This window comes from Spermophilus citellus (assembly GCF_964194105.1).
Source record: "Spermophilus citellus genome assembly, chromosome: 7".
Classification (NCBI taxonomy): Eukaryota; Metazoa; Chordata; class Mammalia; order Rodentia; family Sciuridae; genus Spermophilus; species Spermophilus citellus.
In genome coordinates, this window is record NC_138188.1 from 105,447,082 (window position 1) to 105,470,422 (window position 23,341).

A 23,341-nucleotide genomic window follows, 5' to 3' on the forward strand; every position below is an offset into this window, starting at 1 on the left:
TACTTATATGCCAAAGCTATAATTTCTATTTGGATATGGATAAATGTGTCTATATCATGCTATATAGCATCAAAATTCTTTCTTTAATTTTTCAGGTTGATGATTAACACAGGAGAACATTCCTCATAAATTAATGTGGTCTACTAAATATTTACCTCCTTTAAGGAATGAGTGGTTTCAGAGTGAATTATAATGAGTATTAGATTATTATAACAGACCATAATAACTGTGGCTTAAACAATATAGAAATTTTTATTTCTCTTCTTTTGAGTATATCCAAACATAAGGCACCCAGAACTGATTCAATGACTGTGTGCTGTGAAGAACCCAACACAATCTTTCTGTCTTGTTGCTCTGGCATCCATATGGCTTGGTCTAGTGTTCTGAGATAGCTGATCCAACTCCTGCTATTATATTTCCCAGCCAGTAAGAATTAAGTGCAAAAATTAAGGACTACTTGCTTTTACAAAGATGTTGTGTCCGCCGAGAACTAAAAAATAAATATTAAAAATTCTCTCTCTCTCTCTCTCTCTCTCTCTCTCTCTCTCTCTCTCTCTCTCTCACTCTCTCACTCTCTCTCCTCTCTCACTCTCTCTTTAAAAAAAAATTAAAACTAAAACATTCAGACTTTTCAGACTTACTATCTAGGTTCTGCTACCAGGAGGCACTTGTGTCAGATTAAAAAGTAGAAAGATATCAAACATCATTTTGCTTCTGGTAGTACCTCTTGCAGTATCAGCAATGAGCAGAGGTTTGTGTATTTTGTCCTTAGGGTAGTAGCAATTTCCTTAAATCAGGAAAATATGACCAGCCGTATTCATATCTGTAACCAATTCTTTGTGTGCTGTAAATAATCTAGAGAGATTTGTGTAATTGTTGATATAGTTGACCACTTCATCTCATTCCTTTTAATATTTTGAGGGGAAGTAATAAAACGAGTGAAGCAAAGTAGCATTAAAAAATGTTTGATATGTAAGAAACTTAAGTTTCTGTTGTCGATGATGACCATCCTTTGCTATTATTTTACTTTACCAACTGAGCATAAATATATTTCAAAAACCCTTTCTGACTCTCTAAAATAGAATTTTTTTTTTTACCTTGACACTGCCATCGTTAGACCCTGTTCTGCAATGTTTTTCTTCTTGCCCATTTTCTAACTACATTTTATCATTCCACTTGATGACTTTGATTCTTTTGAAATCACCTCAATACCCTAAGTGGTCCTAACATCGTTTTTTTTTTTTTTTTTTTTTTTTGTTTTTTTGGTACAGGGATTGAATTCAGGGGCACTCAACCACTGAGCCACATCCCCAGCTTTGTATTTTATTTAGAGACTGAATCTCACTGAGTTACTTAGCACTCACTTTTGCTGAGGCTGGCTTTGAAATCGTGATCCTCCTGCCTCAGCCTCCTGAGCAGGTAGGATTACAGGCGTGCACCACCCTGCCCGGCTGATCCAACATCTTACTGCATACTTTGTGTGATGATATGATTTGGTATTCTTGAGGAGAATAATATTCTTTTTTATTTTACATTGAGATACAATATACATTTCATTGGTGTTTAGTATATTCACAGAGCTGCCCAACAACCACCAGTCAATTTTAGAACATTTTTCATTACACTGTTAAGTGGCCACTTAGCAGTCAATTCCTTTTACCCTGAACACTAGGCAACCACTAGTATAAATTCAGTTTCTATAGATTTTCCTGTTCCATACATTTCATATAAGTGGAATTATATAATGTGAGTAGTTTTTCAGTTAACAAAAGTTTTTAATATTCATCCATATTGTAGCATGTATAAGTATGTCATTCCTTTTTAAATATTTTTAAATTGTTGATAGACCTTTATTTAGTGTGCTACCCCTGAGCGACACCCCTAGTCCCTGTCATTCCTTTTTATTGGTGAATAATATTCCCTCTTATGGATATAGCACAAGCACATTTTGTTTATTAATCAGTTGAAGGACATTGAAGTTGTTTCTTTTTGGATGTTATGAATGTACATTTTAACATTTCATGTTGTTATATTTTATATTTTCATTTCTGTTGAGTTTATATCTAAGAGCAGAATTGCTGGATCATATGGTAATTAATTTCACATTTTGAGGGACTGACTATTTTCCAAAGAGGATGCATGATTCTACATTTCTACTAGAAATGTATTAATTCAATTTCTTCACCTCTTCATCAACATGTGTTAATATATCTGTCTTTTGATTATAGTCATTCTAGTTTTTAATGCAGTTGTTTATTGTTGTAGTTAAGATTTGCAGTTTCCTAAAGACTAATGATATTGAGTATCTTATTTTATGCTTATCATTTGTATATATTGTTTGCATACAAATCTTTTTGAGATCTTTTGGCCATTTTTAAAATGAATTATTTTTGTGCTTATCATTGAGTTATCAGAGTTTTTATACATTGTGGATATGAGTTTCTTTTCAGGCTGTTGATTTGCAAATATTTTTCCTATTTTGTGAGTTGTTCACTTTCATTCTCTTCGTGGTATCCTTTATAGCACAAAACTTTTTAATTTGAAAAAATTTCAATATGTCATTTTTTTTTGTTTTGGACTCTGGGTGTCATATTTAATAAAGCATTGCCTAGCATTCCACAGTGTAGACACATATAAAACATCATGCACAAGTAAGGGGTCCAACTTATTTTGTTAGCATGTAGATATCCAGTTGTTGTAGCACCATTTGCTGAAAAACTATTCTTTTCTCATTGAGTTGTCTTGGCACTGTTCTTTGTCAAACTATTGAAAATATGAGGATTGACTTTTGGAATCTTGATTATGTTTCATTGATCTATATGTCTGTCCTTATACTTGTACCTTATTTTCTTGATTACTATAGATTTGTATAAGTTTTGAAACCAAAAAATCATGAGTCCTTCAACTTTGCTTTGTTTTTTGAAGATTGTTTTGCTATTCTTGATCTCTTGAATATTCTTACGAATTTGGGGGTGAGTTTTTCAATTTTGGTAAAAAAGCAAGCTGGGATTTTGATAAAGATTACTTTGATTCTGAAGATCAGTTTGGGCAGTTTTACCAGTATACCAATACTAAGTTTTTTAATATGGGATTCCTTTCCTTTTATTTAGATCTTCTTTAATATTTTTCAGTTTTAAAATACTTTTTAGGGCACAAATTCTACACTTATTTTTTTTTTAAATTTTTTTATTATTGATTGTTCAAAACATTACAAAGCTCTTGACATATCATATTTCATACATTTAATTCAAGTGAGTTATAAACTCCCATTTTTACCCCGTATACAGATTGCAGAATCATATCGGTTACACATCCACATTTTAACATATTGCCATACTAGTGACTGTTGTATTCTGCTACCTTTCCTATCCTCTACTATCCCCCTCCCCTCCCATCTTCTCTCTTTACCCCGTCTACTGTAATTCATTTCTCTCCCTTGTTTTTTTCTTTCCCCTCACATCCTCTTATATGTAATTTTGCATAACAATAAGGTTCTCCTTCCATTTCCATGCAATTTCCCTTCTCTCTCCCTTTCCCTCCCACCTATCATCCCTGTTTAATGTTAATCTTTTTCTCATGCTCTTCCTTCCTGCTCTGTTCTTAGTTGCTCTCCTTATATCAAAGAAGACATTTGGCATTTGTTTTTTAGGGATTGGCTAGCTTCACTTAGCATAATCTGCTCTAATGGCATCCATTTCCCTGCAAATGCCATGATTTTGTCATTTTTTAGTGCTGCATAATACTCCATTGTGTATAAATGCCACATTTTTTTATCCATTCATCTATTGAAGGGCATCTGGGTTGGTTCCACAGTCTAGCTATTGTGAATTGTGCTGCTATGAACATTGATGTAGCAGTATCCCTATAGTACGCTCTTTTAAGGTCTTCAGGGAATAGTCCGAGAAGGGCAATAGCTTGGTCAAATGGTGCTTCCATTCCCAGTTTTCCCAGGAATCTCCATACTGCTTTCCGAATTGGCGGCACCAATTTGCAGTCCCACCAGCAATGTACAAGTGTACCCTTTTCCCCACATCCCCGCCAACACTTGTTGTTGTTTGACTTCATAATGACTGCCAATCTTACTGGAGTGAGATGGTATCTTAGGGTGGTTTTGATTTGCATTTCTCTGACTGCTAGAGATGGTGAGCATTTTTTCATGTACTCGTTGATTGATTGTATGTCCTCCTCTGAGAAGTGTCTGTTCAGGTCCTTGGCCCATTTGTTGATTGGGTTATCTGTTATCTTATTGTTTAATTTTTTTGAGTTCTTTGTATACTCTGAAATTAGGGCTCTATCAGAAGTGTGAAGAGTAAAAATTTGTTCCCAGGATGTAGGCTCCCTATTTACCTCTCTTATTGTTTCTCTTGCTGAGAAAAAACTTTTTAGTTTGAGTAAGTCCCATTTGTTGCTTCTTGTTTTTAACTCTTGTGCTATGGGTGTCCTATTAAGGAATTTGGAGCCCGACCCCACAGTATGTAGATTGGAGCCAGTATTTTCTTCTATCAGACGCAGTCTCTGATTTGATATCAAGGTCCTTGATCCATTTTGAGTTAACTTTTGTGCATGGGGAGAGAAAGGGATTCAGTTTCATTTTGTTGCATATGGATTTCCAGTTTTCCCAGCACCATTTGTTGAGGATTCTATCCTTCCTCCATTGCATGCTTTTAGCCCCTTTATCAAATATAAGATAGTTGTAATTTTGTCCTCTATTCTATACCATTGGTCCACCTGCCTGTTTTGGTACCAGTACCATGCCGTTTTGGTTACTATTGCTCTGTAGTATAGTTTGAAATCTGGTATCGCTATACCTCTTGATTGTCACTTCCTGCTTAGAATTGCTTTTGCTATTCTGGGTCTTTTATTTTTCCATATGAATTTCATGATTGCTTTATCTATTTCTACAAGAAATGCCGTTGGGATTTTGATTTGCATTGCATTAAACCTATAGAGAACTTTTGGTAATATCGTCATTTTGATGATGTTAGTTCTCCCTATCCATGAACAGGGTATATTTTTCCATCTTCTAAGATCTTCTATTTCTCTCTTGAGGGTTCTGTAATTTTCATTGTATAAGTCTTTCACCTCTTTTGTTATGTTTATTCCCAAGTATTTTATTTTTTTTGAGGATATTGTGAATGGGGTGGTTTTCCTCATTTCCAATTCAGAAGATTTGTTGCTGATGTAAAGGAATGCCTTTGATTTATGCATGTTGATTCTATATCCTGCCACTTTGCTGAATTCATTTAATAGCTGTAGTAGTTTCTTTGTAGACCCTTTTGGGTCTGCTAGGTATAATATCATGTCTTCCGCAAATAGTGATAATTTAAGTTCTTCTTTTCCTATCTTTATGCCTTTAATTTCTTTTGTCTGTCTATTTGCTCTGGCCAGTATTTTGAGAACTATATTGTATAGAAGTGGTGAGAGAGGGCATCCCTGTCTTGTTCCAGATTTTAGAGGGAATGCCTTCAGTTTTTCTCCATTTAGGATGATGCTAGCCTGAGGCTTAGCATAGATAGCTTTTAAAATGTTGAGGTAAGTTCCTGTTATCCCTAGTTTTTCTAGTGTTTTGAACATAAAGTGATGCTGTATTTTGTCGAATGCTTTTTCTGCGTCTATCGAGATAATCATGTGGTTCTTATCTTTAAGTCTATTGATGTGGTGAATAACATTTATTGATTTTCATATATTGAACCAGCCTTGCATTCCAGAGATGAATCCTACTTGATCATGGTGTACAATTTTTTTGATATGCTTTTGTATCCGATTTGCCAGAATTTTATTGAGGATTTTTGCATCTAGGTTCATTAGAGATATTGGTCTGTAGTTTTCTTTCTTTGAAGTGTCTTTGTCTGGTTTTGGGATCAGGGTGATTTTGGCCTCATAGAATGAATTTGGAAGATCTCCTTTTTCTATTTCCTGAAATAACTTGAAAAGTATTGGTATTAACTCTTCTTTAAAGGTTTTGTAAAACTGCGTTGTATACCCACCTGGTCCCTGGCTTTTCTTGGTTGGAAGTCTTTTGATGGCTTCTTCTATTTCCTCCTTTGTTAGTGGTCTGTTTAAATTGTGTGTATCTTCCTCACTCAATCTGGGCAAATCATATGACTTAAGAAATTTATCCATATCTTCACTATCTTGTATTTTATTGGAATATAGGGTCTCAAAATAATTTCTAATTATCTTCTGTATTTCTGTAGTGTCTGTGGTGATATTGCCTTTTTCATCCCGTATGTTAGTAATTTGAGTTCTCTCTCTTCTTCTCTTCGTTAGCATGGCTAAAGGTCTGTCGATCTTATTTATTTTTTCGAAGAACCAACTTTTAGTTTTGTCAATTTTTTCCATGGTTTCTTTTGTTTCAATTTTGTTGATTTCCACTCTGATTTTAATTATTTCTTGCCTTCTGCTACCTTTGCTGTTGTTTTGCTCTTCCTTTTCTAGGGTTTTGAGATGAAGTGTGAGCTCATATTATTTGTTGGTTTTTTTCTTTTTTTTTTTGAGGAATGAACTCCAGGCAATGAATTTCCCTCTTAAAACTGCTTTCATTGTGTCCTATAGATTCCAATATGTTGTATTGTATTTTCATTTATCTCTAAGAATTTTTTGATTTCCTCCATTATGTCTTCTGTAACCCATTGATCATTCAGTAACATATTGTTCATTTTCAATGTGATGCAGGATTTTTCCTTCCTTCTTTTATCATTGATTTCCACTTTCACTCCATTATGATCAGATAAAATGCATGGTATTATCTCCACACCTTTATATTTACTAAGGGTTGCCCTATGGCATAATATATGGTTTATCTTTGAGAAGGATCCATGTGCTGCTGAGAAGAACGTATATCCACTTGATGATGGTTGATATATTCTGTATATGTCGGTTAAATCTATTGATTGTTTTATTGAGTTCTATAGTTTCTTTATTCGGCTTTTGTTTGGAGGATCTGTCCAATGGTGAGAGTGGTGTGTTGAAGTCACTCATAATTATTGTGTTGTGGTCTATTTGATTCTTGAACTTGAGGAGAGTTTGTTTTATGAACATTGCAGCACCATTATTTGGTGCATAAATATTGATAATTGTTATGTCTTGATGGTGAATGGTTCCTTCTAACAGTATATAGTGTCCTTCTTTATCCCTTTTGATTAACTTAGGTTTGAAGTTGATTTTGTTCGATATGAGTATGGCCACTCCTGCTTGCTTCTGAGGACCATATGAGTGGTATGATTTTTCCCAACCTTTCACCTTCAGCCTGTGTTTTCTTTTCCTGTCAGATGAGTCTCCTGAAGGCAGCATATTGTTGGGTCTTTTTTTTTAATCCAAGTTACTAGCCTATGTCCCTTGATTGGTGAGTTTAAGCCATTAACATTTAGGGCTACTATTGATATATGGTTTGTACTTCCAGTCATGTTTATTTATTTATTTTAATTTGTCTTGTTTTTCCTCTTTGGTTATTCCCCCTGCCCCCGCTTTACTGAGTCACCTCCCACTGTTAGTCTTGGGTGCTGTTTTTCATTTCCTCTTCTTGTAGTGTTTTGCTCAAAATGCTTTGCAGTGCTGGTTTTCTGGCTGCGAATTCTTTTAACTTTTGTTTATGGTGAAATATTTTAATTTCATTGTCAAACCTGAAGCTTGATTTTGCTGGATGCAATATTCTTGGTTGGAATCCATTATTTTTCAGTGTTTGAAATACGTTGTTCCAGGATCTTCTCGCTTTCAACGTCTGTGATAAAAATCAGCTGTTAACCTAATTGGTTTACCCCTGAATGTAATCTGCCTCCTTTCTCTTGTAGCTTTTAATATTCTCTCCTTGTTATGTATGTTGGATATCTTTATAATAATGTGTCTTGGAGTTGGTCTATTATGGTTTTGTATGTTTGGAGTCCTGTAGGCTTCCAGAATTTGGCAGTCCATCCCATCTTTCATTTCTGGAAAGTTTTCTAAGATTATTTCATTCAATAGGTTGCTCATTCTTTTGGTTTGGACCTCTATACCTTCTTCTATCCCAATGACTCTTAAGTTTGGTTTTTTTATGACATCCCATATGTCTTGGATGTTTTGCTCGTGGTTTCTTACCAGCCTTTTTGCGTTGACTATAGTCTTTTCAAGTTGATAAACTTTGTCTTCATTATCTGATGTTCTGACTTCTATTTGATGTAGTCTATTTGTAATATTCTCATTTGAGTTTTTGATTTGGTTTATGGTTTCCTGCATTTATGGGATTACTGTTTGATTTTTTTAAAAAATCTCTATCTCCTGGTAGAGTTCATTTTTGCTTCTGGAATCTGCTTATGTAATTCATTTTCAAAGTATTCTTTCATTGTTTGGACTTGCTGCTAATGACTTCTTTAAGATTCCATTCCATCTGAGTCAGGTATGCCTTGAGTTCTTTCTCTGTACATTTTTCTGATGCCTCTAAGTTCTCCTGTAAATTTAAGTTATCCTGCATTGTTTGTAATCCTTTTTTCCCTTGTTTTTTCATGGTTCCCACATTACTTTCCAATTCTGTTTGACTGCTGTGTTTCTGTTTTCTCCTATAAATGTGTTTTGTTTTTGTATAGCTCCAAGATCTCTCCTTTGTGTTGGGAGACAATGTTTAGAGATGTTGGATTTAATTGTGATTTAAGGTAAATTCTTTAGTTTCATTAAAGGCCTACAGATTTTGATGGCATTTAGAGAATTGAGGTTTGAACTTAGGGTTTTATATTAAGGTTGGGTGATTTGATGGTATGGAGGTTAGTATATCTTAGCTTCTTTGGGAGGTTGCTAAAATGCAAGCAGATAGAAAGGAGTACTTGATGGTAGTTAAGGGCTTAGGCGGACTAAAGACAGACTCATAATATTCATCTATTTGCATTTAGTAAATTACGTGTAATCAGAGTGGTTATGCTTGGGAGGAAACATAGCGAAAATGTAAGGAAGCAAACCAAGAAAGAGACAGGGAGAGAAGAAAGAAAGAGAAAAAAATAGAAAAGAAAAAGAAGAAATGATAAAAAAAAAAAGTAAAATAAAAATTACAATTTTAAAAAAAAGCACTGTTAGGCTTCTATTTTCTTAGCTTCCAGTAGGTGGAGCTGTGCCTTCCGGACCAAGATTTTGCTCTCGGGCTGTAGGAAACAATCCTTATGAGGCCACTCCCTCCTCCCCACCAGGTGTCTCTCCAATCCTGTTCACTTAGGTTTATTCCTGGCCTCTAGTCTCCTTGCTTCTCCTGCCAGACAGGCCTTCCCTAGTGTGATACCTCTCCGCAGTTCAAGCTACATTCTGGGCCTGCAGTTTCCTGGATGTGGAGCACGGCTATTGGGAACCGGCCCCCTGTTGTTTTGATTCCCTCTGATGGCCACTCCTCTGAGAGCTGGTGAGACAGGTTTCGTTTTAGCCGCTGGTGGGAGGGGGGGGAGTTGGAGGTCAGGTGCTTTACCTTTCCCCAGGCCTCTACTCACACTCATTCTGATAATCATGCCCCTGGAAAGCTGGGGAGAGATTTTATGCGATTTCCCCGATGTATGGGAGAAGGGCTAAATGTCACATACCTGTTCTATCGCTGAACTTGCTGCGATGGGGTTGGATATGTCGGAAACTGGCGATGGTGATGTCAGCTCTCCAAGATGGTGGCTGCTGGCTTCCTCGGTGGGGTGTCCGGGGTGGGGGGCGGATCTGGACTGTTTCTCTCCCCGTCTCAAACCCAGAACTCAGCCTGGAGCACTGTGAAGGAACAGTTGGCAGGACCCCACAGAATCCGTAGCACCGTTTCTCTGCGTTGGCACGTCTGAGCGTAGGCTCTGGCTGCGGGGCGGGCCGCTGATCAGTCAGCCTCAATCTCCAGGTGCACGGTTCACTTGAGATTGAGCCGCAGTAATTGATCCTTGGGTGTTGAAATCTCTAGGTTTCAGTGCACCCCAATTTTGCTGGAAATTCCTAACAAGACAGCTTCTGTCCTTTCTAAACTCGCTAATCACCTGCGCAGTGAAGCGGAACATGGGGGTGAGGCACTCTATTTGCCGCCATCTTCATAATCCTACACTATTCTTAAATATTTCACTATTTTGGGTGTTTTTTTGGAAATGGAATTATCTTATTTCATTTTTTACTTAAAAATTTTTAAAATTTCATTTTTATATGAAGTCCTCATAAAATCATACAATATTCGTATGAGAAAGAATTGAGTTTCTACTCCCAATTTTGCTACTTGACCAATCAAGAAATAGTTTTAATAAAAATGCTTTGAATTATATCAAACTCAAATTATATCAACTCAAGTTTTCTCTACATCTGAGAACAATAATGTCATTTTTCTTCTCTTAGTATTGATGGAATGCTTGTTCATGAACAGCAGCGTGTGCAACTATCAATAAATAATGTCTTCACTGAATGAATGTGTGAATAATTTTTAAATTACATATGTTTTCTAAGCAACTTTCAGGAATTTAAGAAACATGGATCTAAGAGACATGCTCCAAACAGATTCATTTAGCTGTTAAACAAAAGTAGTGTAAAATATGAATTTTGAATAGAACAAAAGTATTAATTATAAATGAGTAACAGTGGAAATCTATACCATATTTTGTCATTGGCAGTACAAATATCCTCAACAGGTCTCACAATTGACTGTTTAATTTTTTAAAAATGTGTTTATCTATACACTATAGTTATATACAATAGTGGGATTAACTTCAACATAATCTTACTTGCATGGAACATAGTTTGCTCCATTTCAGTCCCCAGTACTTCCTGTTTCCCTCCCCTCTTCTCTCCCCCTGTTCTTCCTCTATTCTACTGGTCTTCCTTCTATTTTATTATTTTTTAATTGGTGTTTTATAAATATACATAAATGTGGAATTCACTAAGATTTTACATAGTAGTTCTGTATAATCATTCTTGCTGAACTCCTTCATTAGTTCCAAATTTTTAGTGTGTTTCTTGGGGTTGTGTATATACAAGATTCTGTCATATACAAATACTTTTATTTCTTTCCAATCTCGATTTGTCTTCTTTTTCTTATCTAATTGCTCTGAATAGAACTTTCAATACAATATTTAATAGAAGTGGCAAGAGTGCATATAATTATCTGTTTCCTAACCTTAGAAAGAAAGCATTAATTCTTTCAGTAATTGGTATGATGTTAGCTATAGGTTTTTTTTTTTTAAAGAGAGTGAGAGAGGAGAGAGAGAGAGAGAGAGAGAGAATTTTTAATATTTATTTTTTAGTTCTTGGCGGACACAACATCTTTGTTGGTATGTGGTGCTGAGGATCAAACCCGGGCTGCATGCATGCCAGGCAAGCGCGCTACCACTTGAGCTACATCCCCAGCCAGCTATAGGTTTTTGTACATGCTGTTTATTAGATTGAGGAGATTCTTCACAATTTCATCAATTATGTTTTAATATGAGAAAGGATGTTGAATTTTCTGAAATTCCCTTTTTGCATCTGTTGATATGATCAAGTGATCTTTGTCCTTTATTCTATTGATACATTAATTAAATTTTCAATGTTAGAATGATATGTCAAAATACATTCTACTGTATTTATGATTTTTAATGTTAGAATGTTAGAATGATATGTCAAAATACATTCTACTGTACATATAACTAAAAAGAACAAATAAAAAATTTAAAAAAATGAATGTTAAACCAGTCTTTCATTCTTGAGATAAATCTCAACAAGTCATGTTGCTAGAATCCATTTGATAGTATTTTGCATCTATATTAATAAAAGTTATATGTATTTAGTTTTCTTTTCTCAACATGTCTTTGCCTGCTTTATTTTTTTAAATCAGGCTAATATTGGCTCATCATTCATTGAATGAGTTGGAAAGTGTTCTGACCTCTTGTTTTTTTTAGAGAGGAACTGTATTCTGGTTTTTGTAATCCACATGCTCTGTAAGAAAAGTATCAATCTCTTCCTTTTGACAATTTCATGTTGCTAAATCTACATCAGAAATAAACTATGTCAGAATCAAGAAGTAAATATTTCAGTTACGAGTCACAACTGAAAAATAGTATTTTTACCAACTGCCTGGCAGAATTCAAAACACTCTTGTGAGCTTTAATGATGTATGTCAGTTCCCTATGGCCAGCAGGTGTCTCCCAGCAGCTAATATAGGATATTTAGTTATTGTATCCTTTTGTAGCCTAGAAGGACCTCTTTCACACTCTATGTAGAATAGATAGAGCAGTGGAGTTGGCTGCATGCCATGTGATACACGTGCTGTAGCAGAACAAAGGAGCATAAATTGGGCTTGCAACCGACAAAGTTATTCCCACACAGGCAATGAGCTAAGCACAGACCATGTAGACATTTTATCTCTTGGTAAGGAAGTGTTCCAGGTACAATGTATTCTCCTGCAGCCAAATGGGTGTCAAAAGACTGTATGAGACTGCCTTTGTCAGCACCAGATTATTTGAAAATTCTTTGATTCTAAAACAGTAGTTGATTGTTTAACAACATTATGAAATATTCATATTAGGCTACACGTTTACACATTTTTTGTGGAAGTACGTTGAGTGAAAAAAACAGGTCATGATCATGGATCATGTAATCTAAACCTCATGTATATATTGTGTAGTATATACATACATACAGGTTCTTGTATGCTCTAAAAAAGGAGGGAGTTATGCAATGAATTCCTTCCTTTGTTTTCTCAGGGGAAGAGTTCTAAATTAACTACATGCTGTGGTTGATTTTTTTTTTTATCTTGAATACTTATAAATGTAGCATTTTGTTATCACAATGTTTCAACTAGGAAACAATTCTGGGAGCACCAGATACGTAGATGAACTGTATATAGAATCTGTCCTCTACTGACCTGAGTCTTCTACCCTTTGAAAAGATACAGCATATTCCATATAAAAATGAAAATATTTCTAACATTACATGTTCCTTCTCGTATGTCTTTTCCTTAATGAGTTCCTTATATTTTTATGTTTTTATTTTGTGTTAATATGAAAACTTTCAAACATCAGAAAAGTCGAAAGAATTTGTGAATTCTCATGTGTGTATGCTCACCACCTAGATTTGACAAGTTTCATTTTGCTGTATTTATCACATATCTATTCATTCTTCTTTTCATCTCTCTGTATTTTGGAGATGAATTTTCAGCTTGCAAATGTCAGTACAATTTAACACTTCAGAATGCATAACATTACTTTTTCTTAACTCTTTTTGAAGAATAATCTACATACAGAGAAATTTCAAATTTTATTGTATCATTTGATAAGTTTTGACCAACATACAGACTTTTGTAATATAAACCTCTATCAAAATATTGAATATTACTTTCATTCCATTAAGTTCCTTTGTACCACTCTCCAGTCAGTTCTCAAAGTAACCAGTATTCTGATTTTTTCACCATAGATTTGTTTTCCTTATTATATATAAATGGAATCCTACTATATAAACTCTTTTGTGAGTGGCTACTTTTATTTAGTATAATGCTTTGAAGAATCATTCACGTTTTGCATCTATCAGTAGTTTGTATCTTTTAATTATTGAGTAGTAGTTTACAACATGAGGATACCATATGTTTTTTAAAATTATCATACCACAGTTTTGTTTTATTTTGGACATTTTGGCTATTTCCATTTTTTTACTATTATAAATACAATTGCTGGAAGTATAATTAGATAAGTCATTTTGTGGAAACATTTTTAAATTTTCTAGGTGCATATATAGGCATGGAATTGCTAGGTCATGGACTAGGTATATGTTTAGTTTTATAAGAAACTGCAATATATTTTTCCAAAGTGGTGTAAAATGACATACTTTATACTTCCTCTAACAGTGTATGAGATTTTAGGTTACTATATACTTGTCAACATTTGGTGGTAGTTTTTTTTTTCTTTTAAAAATAAGTTTAGTCATTCTGGTTGCTGTTTATCTTGTTATCATTTTAGTTTTTAATTTTTGTCATTACTGTGTTATTTGCTCTCTTTCAGACTGTTCGGCATGGTTTTCCTTATCAGCCCACATCGTTGGCCTTTGATCCAGTTCAGAAAATCTTAGCTATTGGAACAAGGACAGGTGCTATACGAATGTATCCTTAATATTTGGTTCATTATTACCTACATTAATATTAATTAAATGTTCTTAAACATTCAGGTAAGAGAAATATTTATGCCTAAATAAAATTTATTGCTTCTTTAGAAATGAGTAACTATTATGAGGTGCTATGGTGCACACCTATAATCCCAGGGAATTGGGAGGCTGAGACAGAAGGATTGCAAATTCAAGAGGCCTCAGCAATTTAGCCAGGCCCTCAGCAACTTGGCAAGACCCTGTCTCAAAAAATAAAAAGGACTTTGGATATGATTCAGTGGTTAAGTGCCTCTGGGTTCAATCCCCAGTACCAAACAAAAAGAGTAACTATCATGAAAATCAAATTTATTGACATGTTTTTAATGTCTTTGCAATTAGTATTGATGTCCTTTCTTAAATTTCTGTTATTGGTAGTTTGTATTTTCTTTTTCCTGATCACATCTTGGCTAGAAGATTATCAATTGTACTGATTCTTTAAAAAAAGAATCAACTTTTAGATTCATTGCTTTTTCTCTAATGTTTTACTATATTTATTTCATTAATTTTTAATTCAATCTTTTTTTCTTTTACTTTGGGTTTAATTTGATCTTATTCTTTTAGTTTCTCAAGGTAGAAACAGGGCATTAATTTGAGAACTTCTTTTCTACTGTGTACCTATAGTACTATAAATTTCCTCCTAATTGCTTTAATGTCGTCTCAGTTTTTCAAATTAATTATCTCATTTGAGATATTGTAAACTCACAACTAGTTGTGAGAAATCCCTTGTACTTTTCCCCCCAATTTCTTCCAGTTGTAACATCTTATAAAACTATAGTATAATATCACAATCAGAATATTGATACTGAGACCATCAAGATACAGGACGCTTCTACCACTATAGGATTTATCATGTTACCCATGTGACCTCTGTCCAATCTAACTTTCCACCACCATTATTTGACCTCTAACAACCACTAATTTAGTCTTCATTTCAAAAATTTTGCCATCTTGAGAATGTAATATAAGTAGAATGGCATAGTATATAACCTTTGGGGTTCAGCTTTTTTTTAACTCCTCATTAATCTTTGAAGATTCACCCAAATTGTTGCATATATTCATCCCTTGGGATCTACAAGGGATTGGTCTCAGTTCCCCCCCAGGGATGCCAAAATCTACAGATGCTCAGGATTCTAATGTAATGTGGTATAATATTTGCATAAAACCTACACATTCCTTTGGAATGCTTTAGATTATCTCCAGATTACTTAAAATATCTAGTGTATATAAAATGCTATATAAATAGTTGTTACTACGATATTGTTCAGGTAATAATGACAAGAAGAAAGTCTTTGCATGTTCAATACATATGCACTTTTTCCCCCAATATATTTGATCCATGGTTTGTTGAATTTGTGGATGTAGAGCCCACCAATTTGGGTGTTGAGTGTATAAGAGCAGTTTATTCCTTTTTATTGTTATTCCACAGTTTATCTGTTTACCTGTTGAAAGATATTTGAATTGTTTTTAGTTTCTGGTCATTATTATTAAACAGCTGTGAATATATGTGCACATTTTCATGTGGTATAAATTTTCACTTCTCTGATATAAATGCCTAGGAGTAAAATTGGGGCAATCGTATGGTTATTGCATGTTTTATTTTTTTAAGTATACAGTTCAGAGTTATTAAATACATTTATACTATTGAATAACTATCATTGCCATCCTTCTCCATACATGTTTTCATCTTATAAAACTGAAATTCTATAATAAATAATTCCATATTCCTTTCTCCCATAGTCTCTGGAAACTACCATTCTCCTTTTTGTCTCTATAATTTTCATTATTCTAGCTATGTCATATTAATGGAATCATTTAATATTTGTCTCTTTTGTGACTGGCTTATTTTATTTATCATAATGTCTTCAAGGCTTATCCAAGTTGTAGGGTATGCCAAAATTTTCTTTCTTTTTAAGGCTGAATAAGATTTCATTGTATTTACACACCACATTTTGATATCCTTTCATTTGTCAGTGGATACTTGGGTTGCTTTTGTGGTTTAGCTATCGTGAACAGGGCTACTATGATCATAGGTCCTCTTTTTTTTAAAAAAAAAAAAAGAGAGAATTTTTTAATAGTTATTTTTTAGTTTTTGGCGGACACAACATCTTTCTTTGTACGTGGTGCTGAGGACCGAACCTGGGCTGCACGCATGCCAGGTGAGCGAGGTACCGCTTGAGCCACATCCCCAGCCCATAGGTCCTCTTTGAGACATTGGTTTCCAGGTCTTTTGGGTATGTTTCCAGAAGTAATTCTATTTAAAAATTTTTGAGGAATCTCCATTCTGTTTATTAGTTTTGTAGTAATACTAATTTACATTTCCATCTGTAGTCAACATCTTTTGCTGAAAAAAATGTTTTAATTTAAGATCATCTATTTATATAGCTAAACTTTAAGACTTTTAATTGCAAGTCTTATGTAGACTTTGGACCAGAATTTTCAGGTAAAGCAATTTCCATAATAACAGGGTTTTGTTTAAGAATTTTTTTAAACTTATTTTATTTTTAAAATTGATTGATTTATATGTCTATTTATTTTGGTCTCAGTCTAGCAGTCTTGCATGTTTTCTTTTTATCTAGGACTAGTTTAACTATAAAGCTTTCAAACAATCTTGAGTAATAAAATCATATTAAAATAAGCAAAAGGTGAAGGGAGTTAAAATTGGAGGGCTAAAAGTTCTTTCATCTTAACTCCATAATGAATTTTAAGAATTATCTTAAAGTGTTTATAAGAAAATTTAAAATTAGACTTGCATGTCAAACCAAATATTAAACAAGGTGTATAAACCAAAAGCATTTCACCAGAAAAAGGACATTAGCTTAATTATGCTTAAAAGGTATAGGAGAGGGCTGGGATTGTGGCTCAGCGGTAGAGTGCTCCCTTAGCACAAGCGGGGCCCCCAGGTTCGATTCTCAGCACCACATAAAAATAAAGGCATTGTGTTGTGTCCATCTACACCTAAAAAAAAAAGTATAGGAGAAACTTCTGTTAAAAAGAGGGGACTTTCCATAGGAACTCTCACAGAAGTATTCCTAGGAATTTGAGGGGGCAGTTTACCTTGCTGGGTTTTGAATTAAATTTCTACTCAGTTTTTCTGCAGCACCCCATTTGTGATTCTATCTGGTGGCCAGAGCTAGAGTTGGTTCTGAGGAAATATTTGCAGTCATTAATATGCTGCTTTTGGGCTTTCTTATCAGCATCACCAATGAGCCAGATATATCCCTTATTACATGTATCAGAAAACCCCAAACACCAAGGGGAATGTGGGATTGCTCAATGTGTAGGATGATCATTCCCTTCTGTACGCCTCCCACATGAACTGTATTTTTTATTTTTGGGGGCTGGGGGATACTGGGGATTAAATTTACAGACACCAAGCACTGAGCCACATCCCCAGTCGTATTTTGTATTTTATTTAGAGACAGGGTCTCAGTGAGTTGCTTAGAGCCTCACTTTTTTCTGAGGCTGGCTTTGAACTTGTGATCCTCCTATCTCCACCTGCCAAGCCATTGAAATTACAAGCATGCACCTATAATGCCACCATGCCTGGCTTTCACATGAACTGTTTGAGTTTCTTCTAACCCAAGATTGTGGTATATTTTTTATCACTTGGCTTCCTGTGAGACCACTTCATGTCATAGGTATGATGCTCTGACACTTCTATCATGACTTAGTCACCCAGGGGCATTCAGAGTGGGCCAGAGGGAGCATTTGTCTCTGAAGTTTGGAGACCCTCATGTAGAAAAATTTCTAATAGAACTATTTCCTTCAGCCATCAAATCCTTTAGCTTCTATCCAGTTAATTATCATAAAAACAGACTAATCAAATACTAATGGACAAAAGAATATGTAAAATAATTAGATTAAAGTGCACATTCAGATCAGAACAGAACCAGATCAGATATCCCAGAGTGAGAGTGACCACAAGGTCAGGTGGAGACTGGCAAGTTAAAGAGATTTCAAGCCATATAACATGAATTACATATAAAATAATTTCTTCAGCTTGGTGATCTTCTATGGGCCCCTTACCTCATTGATGCCATGCCAAAGAACTTTCCAGTAGGAAGTGCCTCACTAGAGGGGCCACTGAATACTTATCAGTTTTGGTAGTCAGACACTATATTTTTCCTCTTGAGGCTTGTGGAATTTTAGGAGCAGCTGAAAGAAGGATGGAGTGAAATCCCCCAAATATCAATGAACAAGAAGCAGCAGAAAGGAAACAGCTGCTCACTGAGGTTTAGCCAGACTCATAGAGATAACAACAACAAAGGAAGCCACAAAAGAAGTTGCAACTATACCTATATTGATCATTATGCTCAGGGGTCCCTAATAGCTTACTGAGGGCTAGTCAATCATCCCTAGTCCTTCCCAGGTGTCCTCCCTTGGTGTCTAACCTCACAATGGAGGTGTAAAAATTTCCCAAGAAATTTCCCTTAGATTTCCTGTGTTTTTTTGGGTTGCCAGTTAGCTGAGAATCAAATCTGTCCTATCAGTCACAGTTCTTCCTGGTCAGTGGTCACTGGCTAAAGAGAAAATGGTCCAGGGAGGAGAAGCTAGGTTATCAAGTAGAATTGTTTTGGGAACACTCCCCACCCCCAAATGGGTGAGCACTAACAAGCCTCCCTGAGTCCTAACAACTTAATGGAATTAGTCCAGGCTGAGCTGCTGCTACCCACTGTTTCTACTTCTGGAGTTAAGGAAACTCTTAGGAGCCATTGGGAACCCTCCAATCTAGGAAGGCCAAGGTTGTTCCTGCAGAGCAATCAGAAATTTATCATGAACTTTTCATGATCTTTTCCTATTCGGTACTGCTTGCAAATAACCAAACAGTCTTAAGGCAAGTAGGAAATTTTTATTCAGTAGCCTAAAAAAGGAGAAGGGGAGCTCAGGCTCTAAAGGCACCTTCTCTCCAAGCAGATCTGGTGTCTGGGTTTTTATCAGAACTGATTTATGAAGGGGAAGGTGTAGAGTATTAAAGCTGTCTCTATAAGGGATTGGCAGTTGGCAGTTGAAGAGTGGTTATGGGCACCCAGCCTTGATTTCCACAGTCAGGCAGCCCCTTCTAATAAGCAGATGAAAGCAATAAGTTACTGGTAGGTGGGTTGCATGGTTGCATTGGGGGGGTGTCATCCTGCTGACAGCTGAATCATATGGTATATCCATTTTTAGTTTCTTGAGCAATCTCCAGTACTGTTTGTAATTAACATTCCTACCAACAGTGTACAAGAGTTTCTATTATCCACACCTTCACCAACATTTGCTATTTTCTTTTATTTTTTTTTTTGATAGAAGCTCTCCTAACTCAGATGAGATGATACTTCGTTGTAATTTTATTTGCATTTGTCTGGTGGCTAATGATTTTGAGCATTTTTCATATATTTGTTGGTCATTTGTATTTTCATCTTTTAAGAAGTGTTTATACAGATCACTTCTCCATTTTTGAAATTTGGATTAAAATTGTATATTTTTTGTTAAGTATTTTGATTTCCTTATATTTTCCAGATATTAACCATTTATCAGATGAAGAGTTGGTATATATTTTCTCCCATTCTGTAGGTTTTCTCTTTATTGATTGTTTCCTTTGTTGTTCAGAAACTTCGTAGTTTGATACAATCCCATTTGTCTAGATTTGTATTAGTTTCTTGTGCTTTTTAGGTCATATTGAAAAAAATCATTGCCTGTATTTATGTGACAAAGTGTTTCCTTATATTTTATTCAAGTAATTTCATAATTTCAGGTCTTAATATTTAGATCTTTGATCCATTTTGAGTTGAGAGATAGAAGTCAAGTTTCAATCTGCATACGGATATCTATTTTTCCTGATACAACTTATTGAAGAGATTGTTCTTTCTCCAGTGTTTGATTTTTGTGCCATTGTCAAGAATCATTTGGCTGTAGATGCATGGGGTAATTCCTGGAATCAACATTCTGTTCCATTGATATAAGTTTCAATTTTTATGTAAGTACCATGATGTTATGATTTCTATCTGTAGTGTGTCTTGAAATCAGATACTCTGACACCTCCATCATTGTTCTTTTTGCTCAAGATTTTAGAATTGTTTATTTTCTTGCTCTGTGAAGAATATAATTGGTATTTCAATGGGGATTGCAGTGAATCTATAAATCAGTTTGGGTAGAATGGGCATTTTAACTATTAATTTTTCGAGTCCATGAACATGGCGTCTTTCCTTTTTTGTATTTTATTCAAATTTATCTCATGAATGTGTTATAATTTTATTGTTGATGTCTTTCATTTCATTGGTTAAATTTATTCACAGTCATTTTATATTTTTATAGCTATTGCAAGTGGAGTTATTTAATGATTGCTTTTTTGGCAAGTTTGATACTAGTGTATAAAAATGCAACTGGTATTTGCATTTTGAGTGTGTGTGTTTTATATTAATTTATCAGTTTTAATAGACTTTTGGTAGTTTATTTAGGCTTTTATATGTATGGAATTATATTGGCTGCAAACAGGCATAATTTGACTTTCTTCCTACTTTCTTTCTCATTCTTAGTTGTTTAGGATAAAATTTCTAATACTATGTTGAATAAGAGCAGTTGAGTATGGAATCCTTTTCTTGTTCCAGATCTCAGAGGAAATGCCTTCAGTTTTTTTCCAATCATTATAATAGGGATATGTGTTTTAATATTATAACTTTTATTATGTTAAGTTATGATACTTATATACTTAATTTGTTTAGGGTTTATCATGAAGACATATTGAATTTTATCAATCCCTTTTCTGCATCTATTGAAATTAAAAAGTGATTTTATCCTTAATTCTGTTGATTTATGTCTATTGAACTGTGGATGTTGAACTTTCCTTGCATCCCTATGAAAAGTACAATTGGATCATAGTGAATGATATTTTTGATTATTGCTGGATTTAGTTTGCTAGTATTTTGTTAAGAATTTTCACTTCTGTATTCACCAGGAATTTGGTCTATAATTTTCATTTTGTGTATGTGTCCTTGTCTGATTTTGATATCATGATAATTCTGGCCTCATAGTTTGAGTTTGGAGGGGTTCCTTCTGTTTCAGTTCTTTGGAATAGTTTGAGAATCATTGCCATTTCTTCTTCATGAGTTTGGTAAAATTCATTGGTGAAGCTATCTGGTCCTGGGCTTTTCTTTGGTGGGAATCTTTTAATTCATGATTTGATATCATTTGTTACTGTTTTTTTAATATCCTCATGGAACAATTTTGGTAGGTTGTGTCCAGAAGTGCATTAATTTCTTCTAGATTTTCCAATTTGTTAATGTATAGTTTCTAATGATTGATTGTATTTCTGTAGGATCAGTATAATGTCTCCTTTTTAATTTCTTATTTATTTATTTGGGTTGTCTATCTTTTTTTCTTTTTTAAAAATATATATTTTAGTTATAGGTAGACATAATATCTTTATTTTATTTTTATGTGGTGCTGAGAATTGAAATAGTGCCTCATGCATGCTAGTTGAGAGCTGTACTACTGAGCCAAAACCCCAGCCTCTTTTTTTCTTGATTAGCTTAATTAGTGGTTTGTTGATATTGCCTATCTTTTCAAAAAAGAATCTATTAATTTCATTGATCTTTACTTTTTAAAAAAATCTGTATTTATACTTTGATCATTGTTGTTTCTGTCTTCCTACTAATTTTGGGTTTGCTTTGCTCTTGCTTTCTAGGTCCTTGAGGTGAATTGTTAAGTTGGTTGGTTGAATTTTTTTGTAATATTAGGTACTTATTATTATGAACATACCTTTCAGAACTGTTTTTGCTGTATTCCATTAGGTTTGGTATTTTATGTTACCATTTTCATTTGTTTTGAGAATTTAAAAATTTTCCTTTTGATTTTTTTTCAATGACCTGCTTGTTTAAAATTATTTTGTTTATTCTTCATGTATTTGTATAATTTCTACAATTTCCTTTGTTATTGATTGTAGGTTCATTCCATTGTGGTGCAAAAATGTAATATGATTTAGTTTTAAAATTTTCTTAAAACTTGTTATGCTATGGTCTATTCTAGAGAATATTTAATATGCTGAGTTAAAGAATGTGTATTAAATAGGTATTAGATGAAATATTCTTTAAATATTTGTTAGGTCATTCATCTATAGTATAGTTTAAGTATGATGTTTCTTTATTGACTTTTTTGTCTAGATGATAAAAAATGGAATGTATGTATGTATAATATGTATATATGTATGTTAACATGAGAGTCAATGGTATAGAAGAGAACATGGAGATACAGGCTTAAAGTCAGTAATATTTTATTTTTTTAATTTGTTCTAATTAGTTATACATGATAGTAGAATGAATTTTGATACATCCTACATAAATGGAGTATAACTTCTCAGTCTTCTGGTTGTATGTGATGTAAAATAACACCAAATAACACCAGTCATGTAGTCATATATGCACATAGAGTAATAATGTCTGATTCATTCTACTGTCCTTTCTACTCCCCTTCCCCTTCCCCTTCCCTTCCCTCCCCTCCCCTCCCCTCCCCTCCCCTCCGTCTAATCCAAAGTAACTCTATTCTTCCCTAGCTCCCTGCCTGGGCCCTTATTATGAATTAGCATATGCATATCAGGGAAAACATTTAGGTTTTGAGTTTTGGGGATTGGCTTAGCATGATATTCTCCAGCTCCATCCATTTACTGGCAAATGCTGTAAGTTCATTCCTATTTATGGCTGAGTAATATTTTATTTGTGTATATATACCACAATATATTTATTGTGTATATATACCACAATCTATTTATCTATTCATCTGTTGAAGGGCAGTAGGTTGGTTCCATAATATGGCCATTGTGAATTGAGCTGCTAAAAACATTGATGTGGCTGCATCACTGCAGTATGCTGATTTTAAGTCCTTTGGGAAAAAACCAAGGAGTGGGATAATGGGATCAAATGGTGATTCCATTCCAAGTTTTCTGAGGAATGTCCATACTGCTATCCAGAGTGGTCACACCAATTTGCAATGTATGAGTGAACCTTTTTGCCACATCCTCTCCAACATTTATTGTTACTTGTATTCTTGATAATTACCATTCTGACTGGAGTGAGATGAAATCTCAATGTAGTTTTAATTTGCATTTCTTTTATTACTTGAGATGTTGAACGTCTTTTCATGTATATTTGATCATCCATATTTCTTCTTTGAAGTGCCTGATCAGTTCCTTTGCCCATTTATTAATTAGGTTATTAGTTTTTTTGGTGTTAAGTTTTTTGAGTTCTTTACATACATATCCTGGAGATTAATGCTGTATCTGTGGTGCATTTGGTAAAGA

At 34.3% G+C, this 23,341-nt stretch overlaps 1 protein-coding gene across 1 annotated transcript in view; it reads left to right on the forward strand.

The window, feature by feature from the left end:
• Positions 1 to 23,341, forward strand: part of STXBP5L (syntaxin binding protein 5L) — a 356,600-nt gene that overhangs the window by 42,460 nt on the left and 290,799 nt on the right. The window contains exon 3 of the mRNA XM_081302277.1: positions 13,932 to 14,029. Within this exon, the coding sequence (XP_081158403.1) occupies positions 13,932 to 14,029 (98 nt within the window). The remainder of the gene's footprint in view (positions 1 to 13,931; positions 14,030 to 23,341) is intronic.